The sequence below is a fragment of the Sorghum bicolor genome, chromosome 9, assembly GCF_000003195.3.
Source record: "Sorghum bicolor cultivar BTx623 chromosome 9, Sorghum_bicolor_NCBIv3, whole genome shotgun sequence".
NCBI lineage: Eukaryota > Viridiplantae > Streptophyta > Magnoliopsida > Poales > Poaceae > Sorghum > Sorghum bicolor.
Window position 1 is genome coordinate 42,886,954 of NC_012878.2, and position 25,618 is coordinate 42,912,571.

The 25,618-nt window shown below is 41.1% G+C and overlaps 2 protein-coding genes and 1 long non-coding RNA gene across 3 annotated transcripts; 1 reads left to right on the forward strand and 2 right to left on the reverse strand.

Moving 5' to 3' along the window:
- LOC8083761 (cation-chloride cotransporter 1) lies at positions 1,625-12,627 on the reverse strand. Its single transcript, XM_002440890.2, has 14 exons — positions 12,458-12,627; positions 12,094-12,282; positions 11,180-11,329; positions 10,932-11,010; positions 10,430-10,521; positions 9,979-10,093; positions 9,705-9,805; positions 8,111-8,172; positions 6,532-6,780; positions 6,349-6,463; positions 5,108-5,302; positions 3,743-4,143; positions 3,335-3,496; positions 1,625-3,254 (listed from the first exon to the last, which is right to left on the reverse strand). The coding sequence occupies exons 2-14, from the start codon at positions 12,267-12,269 to the stop codon at positions 2,155-2,157; spliced, it is 2,997 nt and encodes a 998-aa protein (XP_002440935.1). The 5' UTR covers positions 12,270-12,282; positions 12,458-12,627; the 3' UTR covers positions 1,625-2,154.
- LOC110430014 lies at positions 20,796-22,313 on the reverse strand. Its single transcript, XR_002447186.1, has 2 exons — positions 22,130-22,313; positions 20,796-21,198 (listed from the first exon to the last, which is right to left on the reverse strand). It is a non-coding gene; the product is annotated as an uncharacterized LOC110430014 (long non-coding RNA).
- LOC110430452 (nascent polypeptide-associated complex subunit alpha, muscle-specific form-like) lies at positions 22,972-24,550 on the forward strand. Its single transcript, XM_021448134.1, has 3 exons — positions 22,972-23,044; positions 23,155-24,103; positions 24,197-24,550. The coding sequence occupies exons 1-2, from the start codon at positions 22,972-22,974 to the stop codon at positions 23,967-23,969; spliced, it is 888 nt and encodes a 295-aa protein (XP_021303809.1). The 3' UTR covers positions 23,970-24,103; positions 24,197-24,550.

Genomic DNA, 25,618 nt, shown 5'->3' on the forward strand with positions numbered 1-25,618 from the left:
GCTTTCTATGCTGCTATTTTTTCATAGTTGTGATGATTTAGTTTTTTATCTGCAAATATTGGTTTGCAAGGAGATGTGCATCCACCCCAACATCTTGAGATGGACGAGGAAGATTGTCAGGATGGAGGATTAGCCTGGCTCCTGGTGACCAAAGGGAGGGTGGTGACCTAGGTTGCGAAGAAGAACATTGTGGTCCCGATCTTTATTGAGTTGAAGTGGCTGCTAGAGAGCAAGAACAACAAGTGAGCAATGACATCGAGCTGAAGCGGCTGATGGAGAGCAAGAACAGAAAGTGAGCAGTGACGATAGTGAGGCATGTATAGTGAGCCAGCTGCATGCTACATGTGTACAACAAATCAAAAGAGTGTGTTTTGTTTTTTGCTGTTAATGGATGTTCGATTTGGGAACCCGGTGATCCGTTCACTTGTTTTATCCGTCGTACTTTTTCTGCTAGCCAGTCTCACAATAAATCAGCCAACAGTAATTTTAGTCATGACTTTTCAGACCAGAGTTCACAGATTTCTCAAAAGATCTGACAGATTTTGACAACAAAAATCTGTTAGTAGATAGCTAGACAGCCTAAAGTTTTTTGTTGTGACTTTAGATTTATGTTTTTTCTAAATTAATTAAAATAATTCATAACTATAATTTCTAAGGTCTAATTGTGATAAAATTTTTATGGTAGACTAAAGCCTTGTTTAGTTCACCCCAAAAACCAAAAAGTTTTCAAGATTCTCCGTCATATCGAATGTTGCGGCACATGCATGAAGCATTAAATATAGATAAAAATAAAAACTAATTACACAATTTGCCTGTAAATGGCAAGATGAATCTTTTGACCTAGTTAGTCTATAATTGGACAATATTTGCCATAAACAAACGAAAATGCTACAGTAGCGAAATCCAAAAAATTTTCGCATCTAAACAAAGCTTAATTATTATATGATTGAACTGTAATAAAAAAATTTATACTCATTGCATGTATATCTTAGTTACAGATTTATTCATATTTAACAAGAATAAATCCAAATAAAGCCTCCTTTTGAAGTAACGACTCTGGCTCATACAGAATGTACACTATTGGGCTGGTTTTGTCTCGTTTCCCAAAATAAATAGAAGCCGATAATAAATATAAAAAGAATACTGAACCCAAAATGAGATAGAAGCTAATAAATATAAGGAAAAACTTAAGATAAATCAGAAACCGGTGAAACAAGAAAAGGCCCAAAACGAATTAGAACCTAATAAAACTTCAATTTAAAAAATAGCTATTTGTTAACCAAGAGCTAGCTCCTACTCCTAGCATGATAACCTGGTGGATACCAAGAGCTATTTGTTAACCAGCTAAAAATTAGCTAAAATTAACCATATTTCATCCAAACAACACGTTTGTAGGCAAGCTAATTTTTTGACCAAGCCTCCAATTAGTTGTTAGCCAACTAGGTAGCCAATCTTACCTATAAAAAAAAACTAGCTAATCTTAGCTGATTTGAACTATTTTTTAACCTAACTTCAACTAGTAATTACTCCTAGCTGATCTAAATAGACCTAGCAAAAACAGCACTCGATACATGTATTATATTAGCTGAAGATGACGTGTAGATCAGCATTCAACAAAACTTAGTAGAGAGAAATATGATTCATTATATCCAGAAAGTAACCGGGTAAAGTAGCACCCCTCATTGAGCAATGTATCTCCAAATCTTGTACCATTCAAGAATTTGCGACAAAGCACAACCAAAATTCATTTGTGGTAGCCATTCAAAATTTGCAGCTCCGCTCATCTCAAAAGGTCCGTCAGTTTTTACACCCATACAAGGATTGCATTTCTGTCATTGGGCCAGCATGTAAGTATGCGTACTAGATGGTAAGTGTTTATATATGATAACTACAAAATCTGTAAGAAGCAAAGCTCGCTATGTGGATCTTTTAAATCCAGAAAAGAATGAAGACACTGCAGTTCAATAGTTCACGAACCCAATAAGCGAACAACAGCTCTGCACATCTGACATCTCATCGGGTTGCCTTCAAGGTGAGGGCTTGTCATTTCAGTGGTAGAATCCACGCTTGAATCTTGTTGTATCCAGTCTCTGCTAAGATAGTACAACAGCCAGACGGCACTAGAGTCTCCAGGTGGGAAGTTTATATGTATAATCATGTGAAAAATGTGACAACATCTCTTGTATATCCCCTAACTATTAACATGCGTGGGACATTCTCTACAAGCAAATCCATGTACTCCATGTAGAAATATGAAGGATGATTTAATGGTGGTGGTGGAAGGCTCACAAGAACTACAGCTGCCATTCTGGAGTACCTGAGTATCGTGGAGTTCAACTTGAACATTGTGTAAAGGAATTTATCAACCTTCTGTTCATTCACAACAACTTGCCTCCCATTCTCCATTAGTGGCTGCCTTTCTCTTTGAGCAGTTTCCTTCATCTCGTCAAGGTATGTTCTAATCCTTTGCTGTGCACTTGTGTAAGCCTCATGAGAGTTATCCTGCTGAGCACCGCTACTGCTGCTCTCCATGTGTGACTCCCATGATTTCATAGTGACAACAATGACCTCAGCTTGCATCCTAAGATCATACAAGAACTTTTTGACATCAGCCTTCAGCTCCTCTGCGTCAGTATCCTCTTCAGATATGCAGAAGACTTGGATCTTACAGCTCTCAAAACTCTCCTTTGTCAGCAGGAGCTGAGACAGAAGAAGCATCAATCCTCCATCTCTTACAATCCAGTAGAGGTCAATAGTCCCATACTGTCGCTGGTACTCATTAGGCCACTCATCGAGTCCCTTCACAATGACTACTGCCTTGTTAGCAATAATGCAATCATTTATTATGCTGACAAATGTTGACGGTATCTGTGTCAAATTCTCACGCCGCCAGATCTCAGGGTACCGCATCACAACAATGTTTGGCTTCAAATTTCCTAGGCCCATTGTCTGCACAATGCTACGGAAGCCATCAGACATAGTAGGAGCTACAATGATCTCCGCAACACCCTCACAGCGTTTGTAGTCAATGTAAGCATCCAGTTGGTGGCAGGCAGTCTTTGCATCCTCAGCTAGTTCATGGTAATCACCATCAATTATCGAGACAAAAATGGACATACCACGACCCTTCTTCTTCATACAATTAGCGAAGTCTGCAAGTTTTGGATGACAAGGAACATTTTCCGGAAGTTTACCCCATGGACGGCAGAATATCAGAGGAATGGGGTACCAATTCTTAGGATGCACTTGGTTTGCTGCAGAAAGGACCAAAAGTTACAAAATTGTGAAGTATGAAGTATGATTATGTATTTGCAAAGCAGATAGTCAGTCATACCTCCAAGTGATCTGAGACTTCGGAGTGCCAATTGGAAGTATGCACTCTTGAACCCATCTCCCCAGTCTCCAGCCTTCCCTTTTATGCTCACATAGTAATAGATGAGGCTTGCAAGGGCAAGGGAGACAACAGTGAAAGACCAGGAGATCAGAAACATAATCACTGAAATTGATACAAAGATTCATGTCAGCACTTATAATTATAAATGCATTTATGGCTGTTTCAATTAGATATTTGCTATTGTAAAACATGATAAATAATACTTGAGTATAGTTAAAGATAAGGTGGTTAGATTAAAAACAATAGAAGTGGACAAAGTCTCAAACCAAGGACCTAGCTCAAGTATCAACTGTTCATGCTGAAGATCGTGATAAACAAATAAAATGGTAAAAGTATTAGGAACCATACCAACACAGAGCAATGCCCCAACAAGTGAAAGGCTCCAATGGTGAAATTTCCATCTAGGGCGCCAGCTAGGAGCATCCAGGAGGTCAAGCAGAAAGCATGACAGGTTCACGCCGGCATAGCACAGAAGGAAAAACATTGTGATAGTGGGTGTAATCAAATCCAAGTTTCCAATAACAACGCAGCAAATACAGATGAAAGCCGTGAATAAAGTGGCCGCATGCGGCTCGGATCCCTCAGAAACTTTGAAGTAATTAAGAACTGGAAGAATGTCATCATTCGCAATTGCTGCAAGCAACCTTGGAGCCCCAGTCAAACTCTGCAGTGCTGCACCTAAGGTTGACAGAATAATACCAATGTAAATCACTGCAGGAGCAGGCCAAGCCACCGTAGCAGTAAGAAGCCTGCAAGTGGTTAAGGATATTTATGAGATAACCGCACAAGCAAGAAGACACTGTAACAGCTGGCATAAGCCTTATGGGACTACATAAAAAAATAAGCAACTGGAGACTACAGTAATGCTAAGGATGTTGTTCTAAGACAATAACCGATAAGGTAAAAATAAAGCAAACACTTAGTTAAGGTCATACAAAGCAAAACAGAGTATTGTTAGCCATTAAGACTATCTACCACAATAATATGAACATAGATCTTATAAAGTACTCCTCCATCCCAAATTATAAGTTATTCCAAGAATCTTGGAGAGGTAAAGGATCTCAAGTTAGATCAAATTTATATGATAAGATAATAATATTTATGATACCAACTAAGTATCATTAGATTCTTCATTAATTATATTTTCATAGTATATCTATTTGATGTTATAAATCTTTGTAATTCTCTCTATAATTTTAGTCAAACTTAGATGCTTTCACTCTCCAAGATTCTTGGAATGACTTATAATTTGGAATGGAGGGAGTAGATTAGCAACAGACCATCTGCTGGCATTTATTCACAGTAGCTCCAGATGCACAATAGTAATCATAGAGCATTCTGATTGTAAAATTATGGAGCATGTATCCTAAACAAGATCTATACAACAGTAACCAACAATTTGCTAACAAAAAAAAAAAGTTTATGTCCACTTCAGAGACAATCGGAAGCAAGTGAAGGATGCAAGTAAAGTAAGAACATGAATCACTTTCTCTACTGTTAGGAAACTTAAAACCAACGAGACAATAATTATGTCTTTGGCCATAAAATCATGTTGGTCATTAGCCATATAATCATGTTGGCTTGAATTTGATGAAAGAACTAGCACATATGCTCTAATGGCGTCATGAACTATAAAGCCACATTTATTAAGCCCTTAAAACATTTATCAGCAATTGACACAAGAACTTGTATGCAGTACTAAAAAGCAGATACCTATCAGTTAGAAGCTCCTCCCGTGTGGCCAAGGCTCCAAATAGAAGCACAGAGAACAGGTACATAGCAGTTGTTGTAAGAGTTGCAGATAATGTGCCGATTGGTATTGAACGCTGTGTATCTTTCAGTGAAGCAGATCGGTTTGAGCCAGCCATAATTCCAGTGACTGCTGGGAAAAATAGACCTACCAAAGCACTGAAAATCGATACAAAAAAATATTTGTAAGCACAATAAACTTTCACATACACAAGGAAATGTGCAAACCGCCGTGCATTTAAAAAATGCAGCAAAAGGGTCACGCCCCTAATAGCTTGGAAATCTCTAAACCTTGTCACAGTTAATCATCTAGTTCAAACAGGCTTTGAATATATGGCAGATGGAATTCACTAAACAAGTGGATATGATAGGGTGAGCTTTTTTCTGGTAATAAACAATCCTGCCATTCTGTTTAACCTATTAATTTTTGTAGTTCTGAGCAATTAGTGTCAATTTTGACGGACCATGGTTCCTAAAAATGTGCCACCAGGCCCTGTAGTTACCAGGAAACAGGACAAACCATGTGATAAATCATAAAGAATTTGCAATCTCAAATGATTGCATCAGTTAGACAATTACAGAGATAATTCAGAACTTCATGAATTTATTGGAGTCTAACAAGTTTGCATACCCACATTGCAATAGATGTTTCTAAAAGGAAATAAAAATGTTTTGTGAGAAAAACACATGTCCAGCCATTTATACACCTTTGCAAGAAATCACCTAATATGGGATCTTTTTTGCACTCAAGATGACTATTTTCTTCATTAGGAACAGAACACTGTTACAGACCAACCACATTCACATTCAACACCATGATGGCACAGTACTGTATCCACAGGGTGCTTAAGAATGCAGGTTAAGACCTCAGCTCTTCACAACCAAAACCAGGCTATGCAACAGGACAATGGCACAAAGGCACAGAGGTGTGCATAGGATGATTGAATAGCAAAGGAATCTCTCTGCATAGGCAGTATAAACCAGGGGGTGGGTGGCATATTTAGTCCAGCTGGAGGAATTCGATCAACATATTGGTTCCAAATGTTGGCCTCTGTCTAAATTACAGCAACATTGAAGAGAAGGATCGGTGCCACTGCCAATATTGCTCAAAGTTTATCCAAACTCTAGGAGAGCATGCTGAAGTTACTTGCATATTTTTTTATGGATAAAGAAGATTTTTCAATTTTGACATAGGAAAAACTTACTTGAAATCCCAATATATTGATCCACTTGGATCAGGAACACCAGCATTGTTTGTTCGTTGATAGTCTTCACCCCAATTGTCTTTCAACGTGGTTATACTCAACCCAGTGATTCCCTCTACATTAGTAAAATTCAGCACATGGAGATGACAACATAATCTGAAAGTAAAAAATGAGGGTACGTACTTGGAGCATTATGCCTTGGTGCAATGAAGACACCAAGATAGATGCACAGCAAAGAAAACAGGACTGGTATTAAGAAAGCAGGTGCAACCTTGTTGATGATTTTGACACCACCAAACACAATAAAACACAGCAGTATGGTCACAATAACACCATACACTTGAAGATCATGCAAGCTGGGTGTAGATATAGTTGACGTGCCAGCAGTTTCTGTACCATTCACTAATGTATTGTTGACAACTGTTACACTCTCTGCGTTTTGAAACAGGTACAGATTAGTCCACACAAAAATCAGAAACAGGTACAAGTTAGTCCTACCAAAAGTCAGAATCAGAATTAGAAGTTATGTAAAGCAATTAATATAGCTTTCATCGCTTCTTTTATTTATCCCCATCAACCTAACTAGCTAACTTTGCTCACTGTTGCATGTCATCAGTGATCGATGGAGAAGGGCTTGGTCATGACTGTGAAATAGGCTCTTTTGTGACTGCTATGACAGATGGGCAACCACCAATATACTTGCTTTCATGCATGCACCTAACAGAAAAAATATGGTGCTAAATCATACATGACAGTATGCATGCATCTTTTATATAAGTGTCTTTTCAAGTAACCCCATCATTTCTTCCATAAAACGCATCCTGTCTACACAACAATTAAGGTGCTTATAACATCAGGAATACAGGCACCAGGAAATGAACATTACGTCCTTGTGCTAATGTCTTAAAAAGAAGAGAGAATAGTGTATGAATATCCAATAAAGATGGAGAAAGGATCACTGAAACAAAAATGGTGTGGCACCCAAGGGGGCTGGAAACCCTCTCTATTTCAGCCGTTGCATGTGATTGCCCCCGTCAACTTCAACAAAAGACAGGTTATCGGTGGCACAGTAAAAAAAATATTTACAGCAGATAGAACTGGTTGTATATCAGATTTCTATGTAGTAGCAGATGATGTAGTGCTGCAGATTGGTGTATACCTGATTTTTTTAATATAACTTTGTATTCCAGAAGATCACTTTGTGCTTTAATTAATGTATTAAAAAAGCTCCACTTTATGGCTTACATATTATTGGGCCTTACGAAATTATATGTTCCTTATAGCCATCATGCTATCTATATATGGAATGCAGGTACCATGTTGTGCAACTGAAAATTATGGAACTATACCATGAGTAGTTCAACAGGGAAGAATGAAATCCATACAATAACATAAACACATCATTTTGATTCACAGAAGTTATACAAGTACATATTTCTTTTTTTTTACTGGACTGTCCAGCCGTCTGCTGCTGTTAGTATCTGTTTGAGCAGCTTTTCAGAATTCAATCCACAGTGTGGATAAGCAGGGTGCCAAATGCATACTCATCACTGAAATTGCATGCCTGCCTTATATTTTGGCGATGAGGGAATATTAAATAACATAATACATGATTACCATCTCATAAAATGCAATTGTGTGAATACAGATGCTCCATATGTCCAAAGTACTAAAGCACACAAACCACACTTGAAATACACGTAAGTAGACCAAAATTCTATTCACAACCTAAGCATACTGATTCAAACAATTTGTAACTTACTTTGGAAAAGTCCAGCAGAAGGAACAGCATCAAGAAAGGTTTCTACAGCCCCAAGCACATACCTGAAAATGGTCAAATAAGTTTCTAAGGCGCAGATGAGAGACACTCCTACCAACAAGTAGCAAATTATTCAAACCCTATATTATTTGAGGTTTATCAAACATAATTCCTGTACTCTTCTGTCATGGACACACTTTAGATGGCCCTGATCCCAAGTAAGCAGGACCATGCTCATGCCCGGCGGCCATGCCAAAAGGGCAGGGATAGAGAAGGGATTGGGACTCTTGATCTATTTCTTGCTTACAACCAAAACAGACACATTCCCAATCTATATATAGATGAGATGACTTTACCTTTAAGAACCTATCTCTAAAATTAACGAAATACTCTTTCCATCCCAGAATATAGATAAAACTAGTTTTGGCATTCACATAGGTGCTATAAGCAGTCTACTGCCAAAAATACCCATCCTATCTCCCGTGTTCACAAACTAATTTGGCAACATGAAAAAACAAATCGCTGCCATGCATGTGTGGGATGCACATTTCCTTTTTTTTTAATTTGGCAACAAGAAAATTAAATTGGAAGGAACCACTGCCATGCACAGACGCTGGCAAACATGCAACTCACTTGCCCATGCAGTGGGACAGTTAATGAAGGGCAAAATCAGACCTTTTATTGCTCTCCTTAATCTGTCTGAGAAAGTCTAAAACCAGCTACATTATGGGATGGAGGGAGTACATAACAGCTCAAGCCAATCTAATCTAATCTCCAACAAAACTAACTCATCCTTGGCCTGGTGTTAACAGTACGTCAGTACCTAGCGTGAACAGTACGCGCCGGCTTTCGGGGAGGCGGTTAGGCACTGCTCTTTCTTATGGGCCCTAATGGGCTGGATATGGCATCTTCACATTGTTCCTAATCAGTTTCGCATCTAGAAACCATACTAGTGTTCAATCACAGAGTTGCGTGGATCTTTATAAAATACCCAACAGGTGGAGCTACCCTGCATTCCAATCGTTGACTGGCGAAGGTACAACAACAAGAATAAAGACTTTTTAGTCCTAAACAACTTGGGGTAGGCTAGAGATGGAATCCAAAAAAAGTCAAAAGGGAAGATAAATAAAAGGTAAAAAGAGGTATTAGTAGCAGTGAAAATAGTACATGCGGACTAATAGACTTGGTCATGGTTTGGACATGTGGGTTCCTGATTTCCACATGCTCTTATCCAAAGATAATTCTTTTGGTGTATTCCAATATTCAAGTCTATTTACTGCCACCTCCCATGTCAGGCTGGGTTTCATCTCCAAAAGATTGGCTGGCTTTTTTACATTGGCTCACCAGCCTGTCACACCCCCTTCCTCTATGTTGAAACAAAATGAGCCATAACAGTTCACTACTTTATATTCTTTTACTCACTACATACTAATACAGTAATACATACTATTTATCACATGCTGACTAGAAGAGGAGTTCATGATGATAGCTACGTAGCAGGTGCAGAAAGGGTGCATTAACATCATAATAGCATTGCATCAGAAAATTGAAAACGAAAACCTCAATTAATGGCTGTACTGTAATGCTGCACACTTACATGGATCCAGCCACTGCATTCCCAAGGAAGAAGCATAATCCTATACTAACTCCAACTTCAGGACCAAGTGCACGGCCTATAAGATAATATGGCCCACCACCCTATAGGTCATTCAAAATGCAAGTCAGTTTGTCAGTGTTGTTTTGTTTTGGTTGAACACTAGAACAACAAAAAATGAGATCTCGAAGTACTTTGTCCCAGCATTGAAGACAATCAAAAAGTGTGAACATACCAGCCTAAAAACTGTCAAATATTGTGCAAATATTTAACATACCTTCATAGCTCCATTCGTTGCAATGGCACTTAATGATATCGAGGTTAAAAATGTGCATGCACCACAAAATGAAACTAACACAAGCGACTGCCATACACCGGCCATACCTACAATCCTACAGAAAGGACGAAAAGTGTTGGTCAAGTTTATCTAATAAGTATTTGTTAGTTTTTTTTTATCAGTAATGTATGAGGCAGTAAAGAGAGACAGGCATCACAGTGAAACACCACTTATACCTGATTTGAACAATAGGAGGATAAAAAGAGACTAATACAGTAATAAGTCAAATTTCAAGTACTGATACTTATTTACAGTTTTACTTCAATATTCTTTTATTTGGTTCTAATATAACACAAGGGCAGCAACATCTGTATGATCAAGAGCATTTTCAGAAAATAAAAAATAGAAACAATGTACTGAGGCCATAACAAAAGTGTATGTAATACCTTACCAGGTAAAACGGATATAATAAATGATTCCCAAGATATTCTGCAAGCATGGAACAAAGACACCCATCATGGTGCCGAACTTAGGTCCACTTTGCTGTCCAAAAAATAAAAGTAAACTCATCAGCGATATAGGTATACCACTTCTACAATTTCATAAATCAAAATGGAATGGAATGGAATCTGGTCACTAAAACCAACAAGAATGAATAAAGTTTAAACTTAACAACCACTGGAGATCAGACATGCATGAACCAAATGATATTCCAAACAAACTAAAATGAACCCAGCTATCTCTGCTTAAGTGAATATTCACATGCATCAAACAAAATAGGGGTACTATGAAATGAGTCAATTTTTCATCCTAAACTTCACGAGACACAGAAACATACACCCAACATACTGTAAGATCACTATAATCACTAATTCTTAGTTTTTATTTATTTTCTAAAAGCAGAGTGAGGAATTTTCAAACAAGTGGCAGAAAATGTTGAAATGGAAGAAAACCTTGGGGCGCCCAATGGTAATTGCAACATCCTCACCATCCCTAGGACTTGAAGGGGCCTGAATCTGCTCTCCTGTCATGCTGCTCAGGTTCAATCAGATGATGATGTCATAAGTAGAATCAACAGTTCAAACGATCTTCAGGGTGCATAAGCTAAACACTGGTAAAACTCAGCTTCATGATAAAAAAAACAAACATAAAGTTTTAGTCAAGTTAACAACAGTAAGAAAAATAGAATGATTCACCCTACCTCTTAAGGCCCAATATATTTACAAGGGAATCAAAACCAAAGAGCTCTAGCTTTGAATCCCCTTGAGATCCACTGGATGTATCATGATCATCAGGAGAACCTTCCCGCATACTTGGATCAATAGTTAGATTAGCATCAGGCTTCATGTTCCTATATCAAACATAAAAGAGTGTGAGTCCATACACCTAGCACCTCGACAATCTGTTTTCTACTGAATTCTCTTGTATCTATGATTTTCAAAAGAAAAGGACAAAAAACAAAAAAGAAAAAGAAAAGATCATGACCAGCAATACCATTTCAAGTTGTTCAAAGCAAACAAGGTTGAGGGTATATATGCCAATGCCATGTGGCAAGCCGGTGCACAAGAAGTAAAATCGATACAAGGACAAAACAATATTCCCTTTCAAGCATCACAAACTGACATCAAACAGTCTAGCCGCAAAACTAAAATCTACATCAACAAGCCTATAGTTGCTTGACAGCCTGTTTTGTACCGATTTCAACAATGGTGGCATTGCAGTTGCAAGTGCTCCCATAAAACAGATATGACAGACATGGTCTCACAGACTTGCTCCCGATGCCCACAATTTTAAATAGGAGGAAGCAATCCAAGGCCCAAAATAGTAGTTTCAGTGTTTCCTAGCATCCAATGGAAGTCAACCTAAAATCCTAACTTCTGATACTTCCAATAGATCGAGTATGCTCAACAGTCCACAGCTACTCTCCAATTGCTCCGTTCAATACCCCATGTGCTAAGCAATGCATGTCCAAGACAACGCACACACTAATTTGCAGCAACTATACTGATAATCCACGCAGCAGTAACCTATGAATTCAGCACGTATGCGATCTGCTAGCACGTTACATAAAAAATTGCTCGCTGAACCTGCAAATGTGAATAAAGTCCGCATCACCTTGGCGGCTGGGGCGTCACGACGGCGTCGATGGTGGCAGAGGAGGATCCCGGCTCCATGGAAGTCATCTGGATCACGGCGCGGTCGCTCGAACCGACTGGCCGGTACCGCCGCCCATTGGGCGGCGCGGGCACCGGCAGTGCGTCGTCGGCTTCCTCGATTCCACCGTTCTCCATCACTCAGGAGACGCTGCGGAACACGCCGAAACTGATCCCGGTGAGATCCAGAGTTCAGAGGCACACACGCCGACTAAACCCGCACAGCCAGTGTCGGATCCAGATCCGCGGCGGTGCGCGCGAGCGGGAGGAGCAGCGCCGCGAGCAGGAGTTGGGGCCAGGGAGAGGTCTCCGGATGCTCTGCTTACCTGGAGGAGGAGGTGGGAAGCGATAGTCAGTGGGCGGTGACGGTGGGCGGTGGCGGAGGAGGAGACGCCGGCGGCGACGGTGGCGACGGCTGCGGAAGGTGGACAACGGTCAGAGGAAGTAAAGATATGAAACTCGCTTTTTTCACTTCTTCTCTGTTTTTTTGCGCACTAGTCCCCTTCGAATGGAGAATTGCCGGTTTTGGCCTAACTGTTTGCTTCCCCTCGAGGTTTGCGTGTTTTGACCTTCTAGAAATGTTTTTTTTTGTGAATAACCTTCTAGAAATGTTTGTCATTTGAGAAATAAAGAAAAGTTGTTCATGCTCATTAATGTGAAAAAAACTACCCAATCTTGCCCATTCAAATGATTGTAGATGGCCTTTTAAATTCCACCAAGTTTTACCCAAAAACACAAAAATCAAAAGGACATACGTTGCACTAGCAAATGTTTAAACACAACAACAAACTTAAATGGTGAGTGACATCTTAACATTTCTATTTTTGAATTTAACACAAAATAATTTTTGTTTTTCAACTATCATATTTACTTCAATTAACATAATATATTCATATTTTAAAATTTTATATTTAGATATTAGTAAGAGCATGTTTGGTACAACTTAGCTTTACTAGTGAATTAGTTTTTTCTAGCTTCGATTCCATAAAGTAGCTTCACTAAAGTTGTTTTTTTATAAATGTTTAGTCAACTACACTTTAGGTTTTACTAGCACTGACAAGCTACCCAGTGCATCTTTGAGCATCCTTGACACAAAAGACAACAGTTTAGGATTAGAGAAAGTTTAGGGCAAAAAGATTAAAAGACGAAAAGGTAAAATATAGAATAATGTTTTTATCGATTAGCTCTAGTGCTTTAAACGGTGGTTTATAGCAAAGTTACAGTAGTTCATCATGCTAGCTGCCGCACACAACAACATTGTTGTATTAAATAGCGAGCTATAATTAGCGACACTATAGCGGATGTGGTTTAGAAGAACTCTCTGCTAAATGGTATAGCACACGATTTAAAACAATGATTAGCCCTTAACTGACCATGACACTTTATATTTTTAGGGTAGAGAGGTTTTGACGTTGTTATGAGTCGAAACTTTTCCAACTTCTCTATCAAAATTTAAGCCTTAATCTAGATTAAGTTACCAAAATTGGCCTAGCTAGTTTATCAAGATGTCTAATATATAGCAAGACTCTGTCATGGCATTACGAGTTAGGCCATTGGCTAGTCATTTGCCACAACAAATCTCGCAAAGGAACATGAGTTGATTCATTTTGCCACCGCTTTTAGGCCTTGTTTAGTTTCTAAAAATTTTCAAGATTCCCTATCACATCGAATCTTTATACACATGCATGAAGCATTAAATATAGATAAAAATAAAAACTAATTGTACAGTTTATCTGTAATTTGCGAGACGAATCTTTTGAGCCTAGTTACTCCATAATTGGATAATAATTGTCACAAACAAACGAAAGTGCTACAGCAGCCAAAGCCAAAAAATTTCGCGAACTGAACAAGGCCTTAGTAGGACCATATGCGTCGGAAAAGACATGCTCTGTGGTCACCACCTAGATTGGTGGAAAGAAAAGGGGTTGTCACATGTTAAATACCTTTGTGTAAAACTCTCATGTCATGTGGAATTTGGATGATCCAAAAATTTTTTAGATTTTATCACTGTAGCACTTTTGTTTTTATTTAACAAATATTGTCCACTGTAGCACTTTTGTTTTTATTTAACAAATATTGTCCAATCATAGAGTAACTAGACTTAAAAGATTTGTCACGCGATTTACAGACAAACTGTGTAATTAATTTTTGTTTTCATATATATATTTAATGCTCTATACATGTGCCGCAAGATTCATGTGACGGGAAATCTTGAAAAGTTTTTGATTTTGGGAGTGAACTAAACAAGACCTTCATGGTGTGGTACATACACACATGCCAACATGTAAATAAACACATGAACATATTCCATCTGTACCAAATTATAAATCATTTTAGTTTTTTGGGTTAAAGCATCTTAAGTTTAACTAAAATTATAAATAAAATTATAAAATATTATAACATCAAATAGGTATATTATAAAAATATAACTAATGAAAATCTAATGATATGTATTTAGTATCATAAATATTATTATTTTATTATATAAATTTGATTAAACTTGAGATATTTTGTCTCTTAAAGAAAGTTAAAATGACTTATAATTTGATGCGGAGGCAAATGGCCCGGTCTAGTTAATCCTAACGGAAGGTGCTCTCGAAGAGCCTAACTCTGACCGAAATGGGTTTAAACGCAAAGAACAAAACAACTTATTATTACAACTCCAACAGAGTTGGTAAAAATAGATGGCTAAACTCAAGATTTAGCTAACCTTTAAAATAGAAACTCTGAGCAAAAAAACACAAAACTCCAACAACCTTTCTAATAGGGTGAAGTGAATGGCTAGCGACATATGCAAGCTATATCTAACATGCGAGAATTCCAAAATACATGACTTGCTATTTTAGAAAGCCAGATACAATAGTTGTTGGACTCTCTCTCTCTCTCTCTCTCTTTTTTCCAAAAATAGCTAAATATAGATTACATAACATAGATAGCTCTTCTCTTGGAGTTGCTCTAAGTTTGATAAAAGGTGCAAAGAGTCAAAAGAATTTGAACTACATAAGTGCTCTTAACTAACATTGTTGTGCACATGCTGGTACTGAATTCCTACGCCAATAGCAACAACTTACCTCCAAGCTAGTGTGTTGCACTCAAAGTAGAGTCCACGTCCAGCTTGATTGCATAGGCAGAGAACCATTTGAGTTGAATGTAAGGTGGCAAGCAGGTATAAACTAAATGAAGTAATCAGATGCAATAAGTTAAAAAATAAACTGCCATTGTTTTAAAAAAGGAAACTCGAAAGAGAAAAGAGTAAAGTAAAACAATTTGATATTTTTGTTCGGGCGTGTTTGGTATCCTTGCTAGATATTGTTTTACCTAACTTAGCGAAGGAACATATTTGGTAGTGCAGTGGAAAGATCGCTTTGCTTAGCAACATTGCTCCACCTGGCAAGGATTTCCTTGCCCATGTAGGCGAGCCAAATTGGCTTCCTGCGTCAGCAAGATTTGCTTGTTCTCGTGCGTGAAGAGCTTCGTCCGCTCGTGTCATTACACCATGACCCATTTTTTCCCTATAGTTATATGTTGTAATTAAATCATAGATTTTACTACACATTATCTGTTGGCAAAGGTATGTCGTGTTATAGTACGTGTTTGGTTGAGCAACTAGATCCACTGGCGGAGCCACCCTGGGGGCGGGGTGGGGCGGCCGCCCCAGCTTTCGGCGAGCTCGCCCTAGACTCCGGAACCCTTCTTCCCTAGCACCGGCGGTGAGGCGAGCACGAGCAGGATGCAACGACTTGTGGCGCTCGAGCGTGGAAAAAGAAAAGCAGAGGTGAAGAGAAGAAACGAGCACGGGATGGGCCTTTTCTTCACTTTGTTGAGGCCGACAGAGGTGAGACCGTGAGGGGGCCCTTGAAAGCCCACCATTGCACACAGGCACGCTCCTTCTCCAACCAGTGGATTCGTTCCCAAATTCCTAATCCCCATCGCGGCTTGCGACGAAGCTTGCGAGGTCCCGCCCGCCGCCTAGGTGCCCACCGGCCACCGCGGCTCGACCTCCGCGCTGACTGCCGAGTGTCGACCGTCGCACAGTCACCAGATCGCATGACGCCGTGCATCACTCGACATTGGCTGTTGGCGTCCCCGCATCAACCGTCGCTGGCTCGCCCCCGGGCCAACCTCTGCGGTCCCCGCACGGCCTCAGCCTCGCCCGCCTAGGATGCAGGAGCTGCTCAACTGCTACTGCTTTGGTAGCTCTGTTGCGAGCCTGTGCTTGCCAGCCTTCGATGGAGGGAGGAAATGAACAGGTCCACTAGGAAGCCCTGCTTTTGGTAAGCGTGATTGGTTGTGTGATACTGCCCTCACTTAGCAATTTTGTGTTTAGCATGTAGTTTGTGCATAGAGTTCGCCCCGGGTAAAAAAAAATTCTGGCTCCGTCATTGACTAGATCTGTCACGGAATCAATCTCACTGACCTCGAATCGAGTTCAACCACTACTAGATTAATAAGGTTGTAGGTCCTAAATTGGTTTTCTCCTTCACCGAATTGAGTTTTGATGGTCTCTAATTGACTTCTTCCTGTGCCGGATTGGGCTTCGCCAAGACAGATCAACCTCCACTACCACCGAATCGATCTCCGTCGTTGTGCCATCGCCGGATCGATCACTAGTGTGAGGTGAGACAAGCGTCGACAAGAGGAGCACACAGTGAATCATGAAGGAATCAAACAAAGCCCTTCATCTCCCGCGAAAAATGACAATGTATTTCTATACTATCGACCACGGACATTGGACAAGGTGATGGTTCATCTAGCAACATGTAGGCCTATTTAGTTATGAAAAGTTTTTGGATTTTGACAATGTAGCACTTTTGTTTTTATTTGACAAACATTATTCAATTATGAAGTAACTAGGCTTAAAAGATTCGTCTCGCGATTTACAGACAAACTATATGCAATTAATTTTTTTTGTCTATATTTAATGCTTCATGTATGTGTCGCAAGATTCGATGTGACGGAGAATCTTGAAAAGTTTTTGTTTTTTTGGGTGAACTAAACAAGGTCGTAGCTTTGTAGCCGATGCTATCTGCTTTCTTCGTCCCCGTATATAAGACGTAACTACCTCTAGTTTAAAAGAACAAGAACTGTATTTAATTTTAAACATATCCATTCGGCATATATAAGTAGGCCCTAATACATCGATGTATATGTATCTAGAGAGAGTACGTCTTATATTATAACTAGGTAGCGTGTCTGTGCGTTGCTACGGGATAGCTAACAATTTATATTAAAAATACAAAGATCACACAATAAGATTTTAATACTGTAAAATTTAAGTATCAACATTAAAATAACATTAAATGCAAACCACAAAGTTTTATGAACAAAACTCTACTTTATAGACCTTTCCATGTGTTTACTATAAAAGTTTGGTTGTCCCGTAGTGGTGTTTTCCAGTGTGTTGTCCCAATAAAATTTATGTGTCTATTGTATTCTTTTGAATGTTAGAATGATTTTTTAATTTAGGGGATGACTTCCTGTTGCTTGTTGTTGGTTATATTGTAGATAATGCATCAACAATCCTGTTAGATATGAGATGGTCGTAGTGAAATCATATATAGCTTTACAAGTAAATTTGACCATCGTGTAATATGGAACTGCACAGAATTGGCGCTAATGATTCTTGCCACAGATCATGCGGGCCAACATGGAAGTGCATATAATTGGCACTAATGATTCCTGCCACAGCTCATGCAGGCCACTAATGGACTACTATATATCTAATTACATAGTGAAGTCAGACTCCGAACAAGTCACTGTTGATAGTGATCTAACTGGAAAGCAGTCCGATCAAAACATATCGAGAACTTCTCAATGAAGTGCAGGTAAATAGGCTACAGTTTGATAATGCTGTAACAATGAAAATATATGCATTTCCTTGCATAGTTGCACTATGCTATAGTGGGGTACTTCAAATCATCTTCTCATTGTTGCAATCGGTCAATTTGTTTCAAATGGACACTTGAACACAGTGCTTAGATTTATTTTTTCTTGAAACAAAACCCATATCATGATTAACACTGTTTTCTATTTTTAGAGCCAGATGCATGGTTCTGTTATTAGTTCATATAAAGGTTTAATCGTGCATTATAGCTGCTATCAATACATACTATAATAGACAGAATTTTGGCAATTTTTAGCATGACTTGTCGTGCCATGTATACAGTCTGACCAAGGAGCAGATCGTGAGAGAGACAGGCATCGTCTAGCCGGGATGCAGATCGCGAGGGAGGCGAGGGTTGGTGAACGCTAGCCTTGGGGACGGACAGGCGTCGCTGGCCTGGAGTAGCAGATCGATGCCGTCGAGTTGCCACAGGGTGTCGGAGGATTGCGGTAGCGGATCGCAGGGATCAGACTTGGTGGCGGCAGTGGCGGCTTGGAGGAGATCGCTGTCGAGCAGTCATAGTGAAGGCAGTTTTTTTCACGCGTGCTGGGTCGCGGGAGGCGCTAATAGCGATCGCATGAGACAGACGCTGATTGCTGCTGCTTCTTCTTCTTCTTCTTCATGGAATAACATTGTTTGTTTGCTTTCTTTTTTATTTGCTTGGAACAGATCGCAGCGTTGTTTATTTGCTTCCTGATTACAGAAATGAAAAAGATTCTGAGGGGCAGTTTTATTTGGAAAGAAGAAGATGGTGATTTGCTAGGAGGGTTTGCATGGATCGCAGGTTTTTTTAAAACAACAGGAGGCATCGCGCGCACATGTTAGGTGCTAACTTTCCTTTTCGTCCGTACACATTATTTTGGTTTCCTTTTAGAGGTGAATTGATCGTGCGCATGCTGTGGTGCTGAATTCCTTTTTCGTTCGTACCTATTTTTTTTTCTTTTTGGGGCTACATGCGGGGTCGCAAGGAGAGAAGAGAGGTTACACCAAACAAAAGTTGCACGAAAAAATTATCTTCCTTTTATTTTTTTAGTTGTAGGAGATATATGAATAAAACGTGATTATGCTTTATATATTAGAATAGAGAGGAGTAAGGGCTTGTTTAGATGCAAAAACTTTTTGGATTTTGACACTGTAACACTTTCGTTTTTATTTGACAAACATTGTCCAATCATGAAGTAACTAGGCTTAAAAGATTCGTCTCGCGATTTACAGACAAACTGTGTAATTAGTTTTTATTTTTATCTATATTTAATACTTCATGCATGTGCCGCAAGATTCGATGTGATGTGGAATCTTGTAAAGTTTTGGATTTTTAGGTGTATCTGAACCAGGCCTAACACATGTAAGGCTTTGATGTAGTTTGTTTGTCCGAGATAGAATGAGCAACGTGTGCGTTCCATTTGACCGGTGAAGGGAACAAAAGACAGGTGGGCGTGCTGTGGACCTGGAGTCCTGGACGACGTCGGTGGAGCCGGGGAGGACTGATGACTGACTGGACTGGAGGCATATCGAGGCGACCAACGATACGTCTGTCTACTGTGGCCTTGTTTACTTGTAGAAAATTTTTAAATTTTGTGCAGTATTTTCGTTTTTATTTAATAAATATTATTTAATTATAGATTAATTAGACTCAAAAGATTTATTTCGTGATTTACAGGTAAATTGTGTAATTAGTTTTTGTTTTCATCTATATTTAATACTCTATACATGTGCCATAAGATTCAATGTGACAAGGAATCTTGAAAAAATTTTAATTTTTAGGTCAACTAGGTAGTATGCCCGTGCGTTGCTACGGGATAGCTAATTTTTTATAAAAGAAATACACAGATCGCACGATAAAATATCAATACTCTGAAATTAAATACTGATGTTCAAGTAACATTTAATCTAAACAGTAAAGTTTGTAAAATTAACACAGTCACAAACCCACTCTATTATATAGACCTTTTACAATAGGAACAAATAATGTCCAGATAATTTGAGCATGAACATATTGTTTAAAAAGGATAATACAAGCATTATGTCTGTGAATTCGTCGCTATCGACCACTACCGCGTCTGAGTCCGAGAGGTTAGGTGCGAGGGATTTGGCAATGTGACACGAGGTGCATGTGCTAACACTGTGGCTACATTTTTATATACAAATTAATACTATGAGATGGTATATGTACCTTTAATACACAAAATTTTTTCTAAAAATAAGTTATCCTTTACTAAGCAAGTTTAAACTATCTCCATAATATTAGAAAAAATTAGTTTCACAAACATCGCTTAATTTCTATTACAAACTTAGTTTCTTCCCCTTAAGGGAATCCTTTCCGACAATGCTATCTGATATCAGACTGGCACAAAACAGACCAATGCTTGACCATCAAGAGAATGGTGCAACACACTTACCACCAGAAGCACCAGTTAGGGCACTCACAATGCAGACTCTATCATAGAGTCTAAAGTTATTTATTATCTCGAACAATGTGGACTTAGAGTTTAAATAAGATTTGGAGTCTTGTTTTTTCTACCTCTTTCTTCAATAAATATGCTACCACATCAGCAAAATATCATAAATAATATGTAATTAATTGTCTTGGACTCTGTGATAGAGTCTTGCATTGTGAGTGCCGTTAGGATGCTAAAATTATAGAGTTTCTTACTTTCCCCAACGCCCAAAGAGTAGCATAGGTAAACATATCCAGGATGACATATTTTCTATCACAAATTCACATTTTAGCTAAAGGTTCAAAATTATCTATCATATATCCATCAATTATCTCGGCTAGCTGACATCAAATCTCTGTAGCTACAGCTAGCAGATTTCTCTATTTCTAGCATTGTTCAAAGTCTACACTTAGGCAGGTACAAAATCCACCATGCCATTAGCTTAGATGAATCACCTGGTTGCGTTGCAATGAGAAAAAAAAATACAATGATGATTCAAGTTTGAACGTGTATGTCATTCTCACAAGAAAAAGCTCCCATGTAGATGATATCAAAAGTCTAAAATCCCTCGTAATAAAGTGACACACTAAGATTTTAATGTCAATTATAAGACAGATTCCATACCAACACTGCTCTTCTTAACCCTAGATCCACATGTTTGCATCCTCTCTCCACCCTCACCACGCTCATGTACTCATGTCTTTGTGTTGTCGCTGCCTTGCCAGTGCGGGATCACAATCTGGACCTACTTAAAATAAAGGGGAAAATCATTACAGAGGGAACATCACATATGTTCCTGTGGGTTTAGAAACTTCTATTCTTACCTTCCTAACATTATGACAACACGAGAAATAGCCCCATGCATGATTTTATTTCAACATACCCATATGTGGTAGAAAGCAAAAACATTTACAATTGGTACATGGCTCATTATGCAAATCCATGATATAGTGAGTCTGTTACTAAATTAGGCATTAATTAAAAATCAATTCAACTAACATATATCAAGCAAAGTTTGTAAACATGGTTAAAACAATATAGTGGCTCATTGGATGATCTCCTAGTGCCATCCGTCGTAAATGGTGAAGGCACTACTATTTCTCTCTTCCAAAATTGTCTTTCTATCAAAATATAAGTGGTTTCATAGTATTATTTTATTTTGACAGGTACAGTCATTGCCCCATGTTTCATTAATGGAGTTTGTTGGTTTACTGATCTTGTCTCTCTCAGCTTGGTACCTTACCAACACATCAGTTAGTTTTCATATACATGAATTAAACAAGAATAAATTTAACCCCTAATTTCCAAGCAGCCTAGTATCATAGCAGCACATCAGTTAGTCTTCGTATACATGAATTAAACAAAAATAAATTTAACCACAAATATCCCAGAAGCACTGCTAGTTAATAAATTGATTTTATAAGAGAATCTAGTTGGAATTTGAGTGCCATAACCCAATACCTGACTGTGTAATTTGCAGGCTAGCATAAATCCAGAATTAACTTGCAATGCCATGAATTAGATTAAAACATATGATTTGTGGTTACAATTGCAATCTTTCTAAACACCTAGGAATCGACAAGGTGCTCAGGTTCACGGGGAGGGCAGATGGCATGACAGGGTCACCAACTCTAGCCATAATTGATCATAATGTTGTGCTTGAACAAAAAAAATACCATCTCAACAATCACTGCCTACTGGGATGAAACCGCTAGTGTGTCCGCATAGCTGGTCATGATCTGTCATTTTGACAAGATTGACAAGCTGCAATCAGCAATAAATTAATGAAACAAATAAAAGCTAATGAAAAGAGAGTTAGATACATATTAGTGAAGCTTAAATTTGATAGTGAGAAAAGTAATACATACTGTAACATCCCAGATTTTTACGAAAACCAAAAATACGAGCTTTTTAAAATTTTTCCTGTAATCGTGTGAACCATACAGTTTTTAGGTTAAACTCGATCCTAACCCGCTAACAAATCGTGGCATACATGTAGAATTGTTTGTAGGCGAGTGCCTTTGTTCGTGAGTCGTCTTGAGTCGGGTCTTGTTTAGGGTTTTGAGTTTCTTTTGGAGTGCACAAATCCATCGCAAAGTCTTTCTGAATCTCTGATGAGCCTATCTCCCAGGCAAAGTAGATCCCTTCTCAACTTCTTTGAATTCTTTCCGAACTCTCCTCGAAGTCCCCTTCTCAAACCTCCTCCCTCTTTGATCTAATCTCAAATCTTCCGTCGTATCCAATCTCAATCTCTTTTCGAGTCCCTTCTCAAATTTCATTAGCTCGCAAGAAGAAGAATTTCTTTTCCCTTTTCTCCTCTCTTGGGCTAGTTTTCCCTCTTATTTTTCTTTCTCCTCCTCCTTTTGGCCCACGTAACCAGCCCAGCACCTTGCCCCGGCCCAACCGCTGCGCGAAGCCCGTCCTGTCCCTCCACTCGCCTCGGCCCAGCAGCGCCGCAGACCCAGATGCGCGGCCTACTCGGCCCAGCTCCCTGTGCGCCCCCCCTAACCCTAAGCCGATGCCGCCCCTGCACCCCAGCACCCAGCCGCCGCCGCCTGGCCCTGAAGGGGAGAACTGCGCCCAACCTCGACGTCAGCGCCCCACCTGCCCTGCTTGCGGATGCTCGACGCGTGGACAAGGGTACGGACGCCGAGGCCATCCACCGTTCGCGATGGGAACCCTAGGCCACGACGCGTATAAGAGCCCGAGCCGTCGCTCTTCTCTTCTTCCTCCAAGCCGCCGTCACCATCGCTCTTCTCCCTCACCTCTGCAGCAGCTCCGTCGTGCCCCATCGCCTCGCGACCCCGGCGCCGTGCTCGTGCCCCATCGCCCCGCGACGCCGTCGTCTGCACGCCGTGGCCGCGACACGCCTCGCCCTCGCCCCGACCACGCGCGTCGCGCCCTCGTCGCGAGCGCGGCACCTCAGAGCACGTCTTCGTCGACAACGCCAGCGCCGACGCCACCAGAGCCCGCCACGGCCGCGCCTCGTCCTCGGCCACGCCGACCGCTCCGCCCCCAGAGCTCGCGACGCCGCCTGGAGCTCTCCATCGACCACCGCACCGCGAGCTCCTCCTCGTCACGACGCCGCCCGGTGCTCCATCGAGCCACGCTGCGTCGGCCTCGCCCTCGCCGAGCGCGGGGACCCCGACCACCTCTGCTCCACCGGCGTTCACGACGCCAACGCCGAGCTGCACGCAACGCCGTCCACGGCCCCGTCCTCGCCTTCGAGCCGAGCACTGCGACATCGACTCCACGTCGTCCTCGCCACCGGAGCCCCAACCTCGTCGCGACGCCGCGGTCGTGCCTCTGCTCCGAGCCACGACGCCGCGACCTCCTCTGGAACGAGTCCAGGGAGCCCCGGCCGAGCCGCGCGCGCACCTCGGCATCAGCCGCGCCAACGGCGCCACCCTCGCACGGCGACCTCGACGCACCCTGTCCCTCGCCTTCACGCCCAGCGCCCCACCTTGCCGCGACGTCCTCCGCGCCAAGCCATGGGACGTGAACGAGCAGTCGTGACGCCAAGCTCAGGGACCCTGCACCGTCCGTGAAGTCGTGCTCACCTCGCCGTGGTGATCGCGAACACCCCCTCCACCAAGCTGAACGTGCAGCAGCGGCAGCACCACCCCACGCGAAGCTCTTCTCTGCCGCCGGTGAGCCACCAGTGCCTAAGTCCCCTTCTTTTTCCCTTCTCTCGCGTTCCAGATTGAGACCGGCCTTCGCGCCGTGAACCTTCACTGTTGCAGGGGAGCGGTGGCTTCGCTATATCATTTTGCTAGAGTCGCGGTGTCTCTTGGATCGTGCTGTCATGCCCAACGTCGGCCTCCAGCAGCAAACCACAGTGGTCCAGGACATGTTGCAGCTAGCCAAGTTCACCTGGGCGCTCTGCGACAAGCCTCGCCCATCCTCGGCACCAGCAAGGTCGAACCTTGAACTATGTCGACGCCCTTCGTGACGTCGACAAAACCCTTGTCCTTCTTTCTTATACCTTTGTATACCGGTGATACTTGATCAGTCATCTCCGATCTCGTTTAATGCATGATCTGTCTCTATTATATCTTTGCCTGTGCCGTGCCTTCGCGCCGGTCTACTCTATCTCTTTTGGTCGCTATGGAAATGTGCTACTCCGAGTCGTCGTCTTGTTAGTGTTGCAATTTGTGCTTTTGTTCTTGTCGTTGTGGACCGTGCCGTCGAGCCGGTTGAGAGAGTGACGTGTTTGAATGTTGCGATCGCGAGTTCGTCTCGCCATGGTCGTAATGCCGAGCATGTCCCTTCTCTCGTATTTCCGTTGTTCCTTCTTTTGTTATTTGCATGCCTGAGGACCGAGCCTTCGAGCCGGTTAGGGAAAATGGTAGTGCGTTCGATCATTTCGATCGTGGGTTCGTCCCGCCGTGATCGCGATGCCGAGCATAACTCATTCCCTGTGTTTAGTTGACTTCGTTGCGCTACGGTCGTTAGCTCCTATTCCCGTCCCTCGGACGTGGTCAACGTGGACTCGATGTCGTTAACAACGCGGTTCTTACCCGCACACCCGAGACCTAAATGACCTAGTCGAGTGGGATACGAATTAGGGGACAACCTTCGTGGAACAGTCGGAGGCCAACTCGTTAGGTGAAGCTCATGGTCGCGAGACGCCTCGCCATGGCCATTGAGCCTATCCCATTTTTCTCGCGTATTTATTTATTCTGTCTCGTATGCTTATGCCACCTAGACCCGGGCATTTCCCTAGTTCCCGCGATGACAACCGCATCGCCTGAAACTACGGAAATGACCTTGTGCCGATTCAGAAGCACCTAGGTTGAGAAGTGTTATGAGTTGGAGTAGATCGTGGGGTCGTATCTCTTTTAACCAATCGTCGTTCGTTCCATGGCGAGTTGGTCGAAAGAGTGTGATTCATTCATCTTCTCTCTTGTTCTCAATCCCATCGATCCAGTAAGATGTGGATTGAGCCCCTTTTTTTTTGTTTGATGTTTTGTTTCCAATCTCGCGACTCCCGTCGTTGTTATGGCGAGCGGATCAATGAAAAGTGAAACCCGTGTCCTTTCTTGCCTTTTGAGTTCTTCGTGCTTAAACTCTTGTATGCTTGTACCTATTCGACCGTAGCATTTCTTTGGTTCTCGCGGTGACAACCGCACTGCTATGGACTCGAGGAATGTCTTAGTGCATTC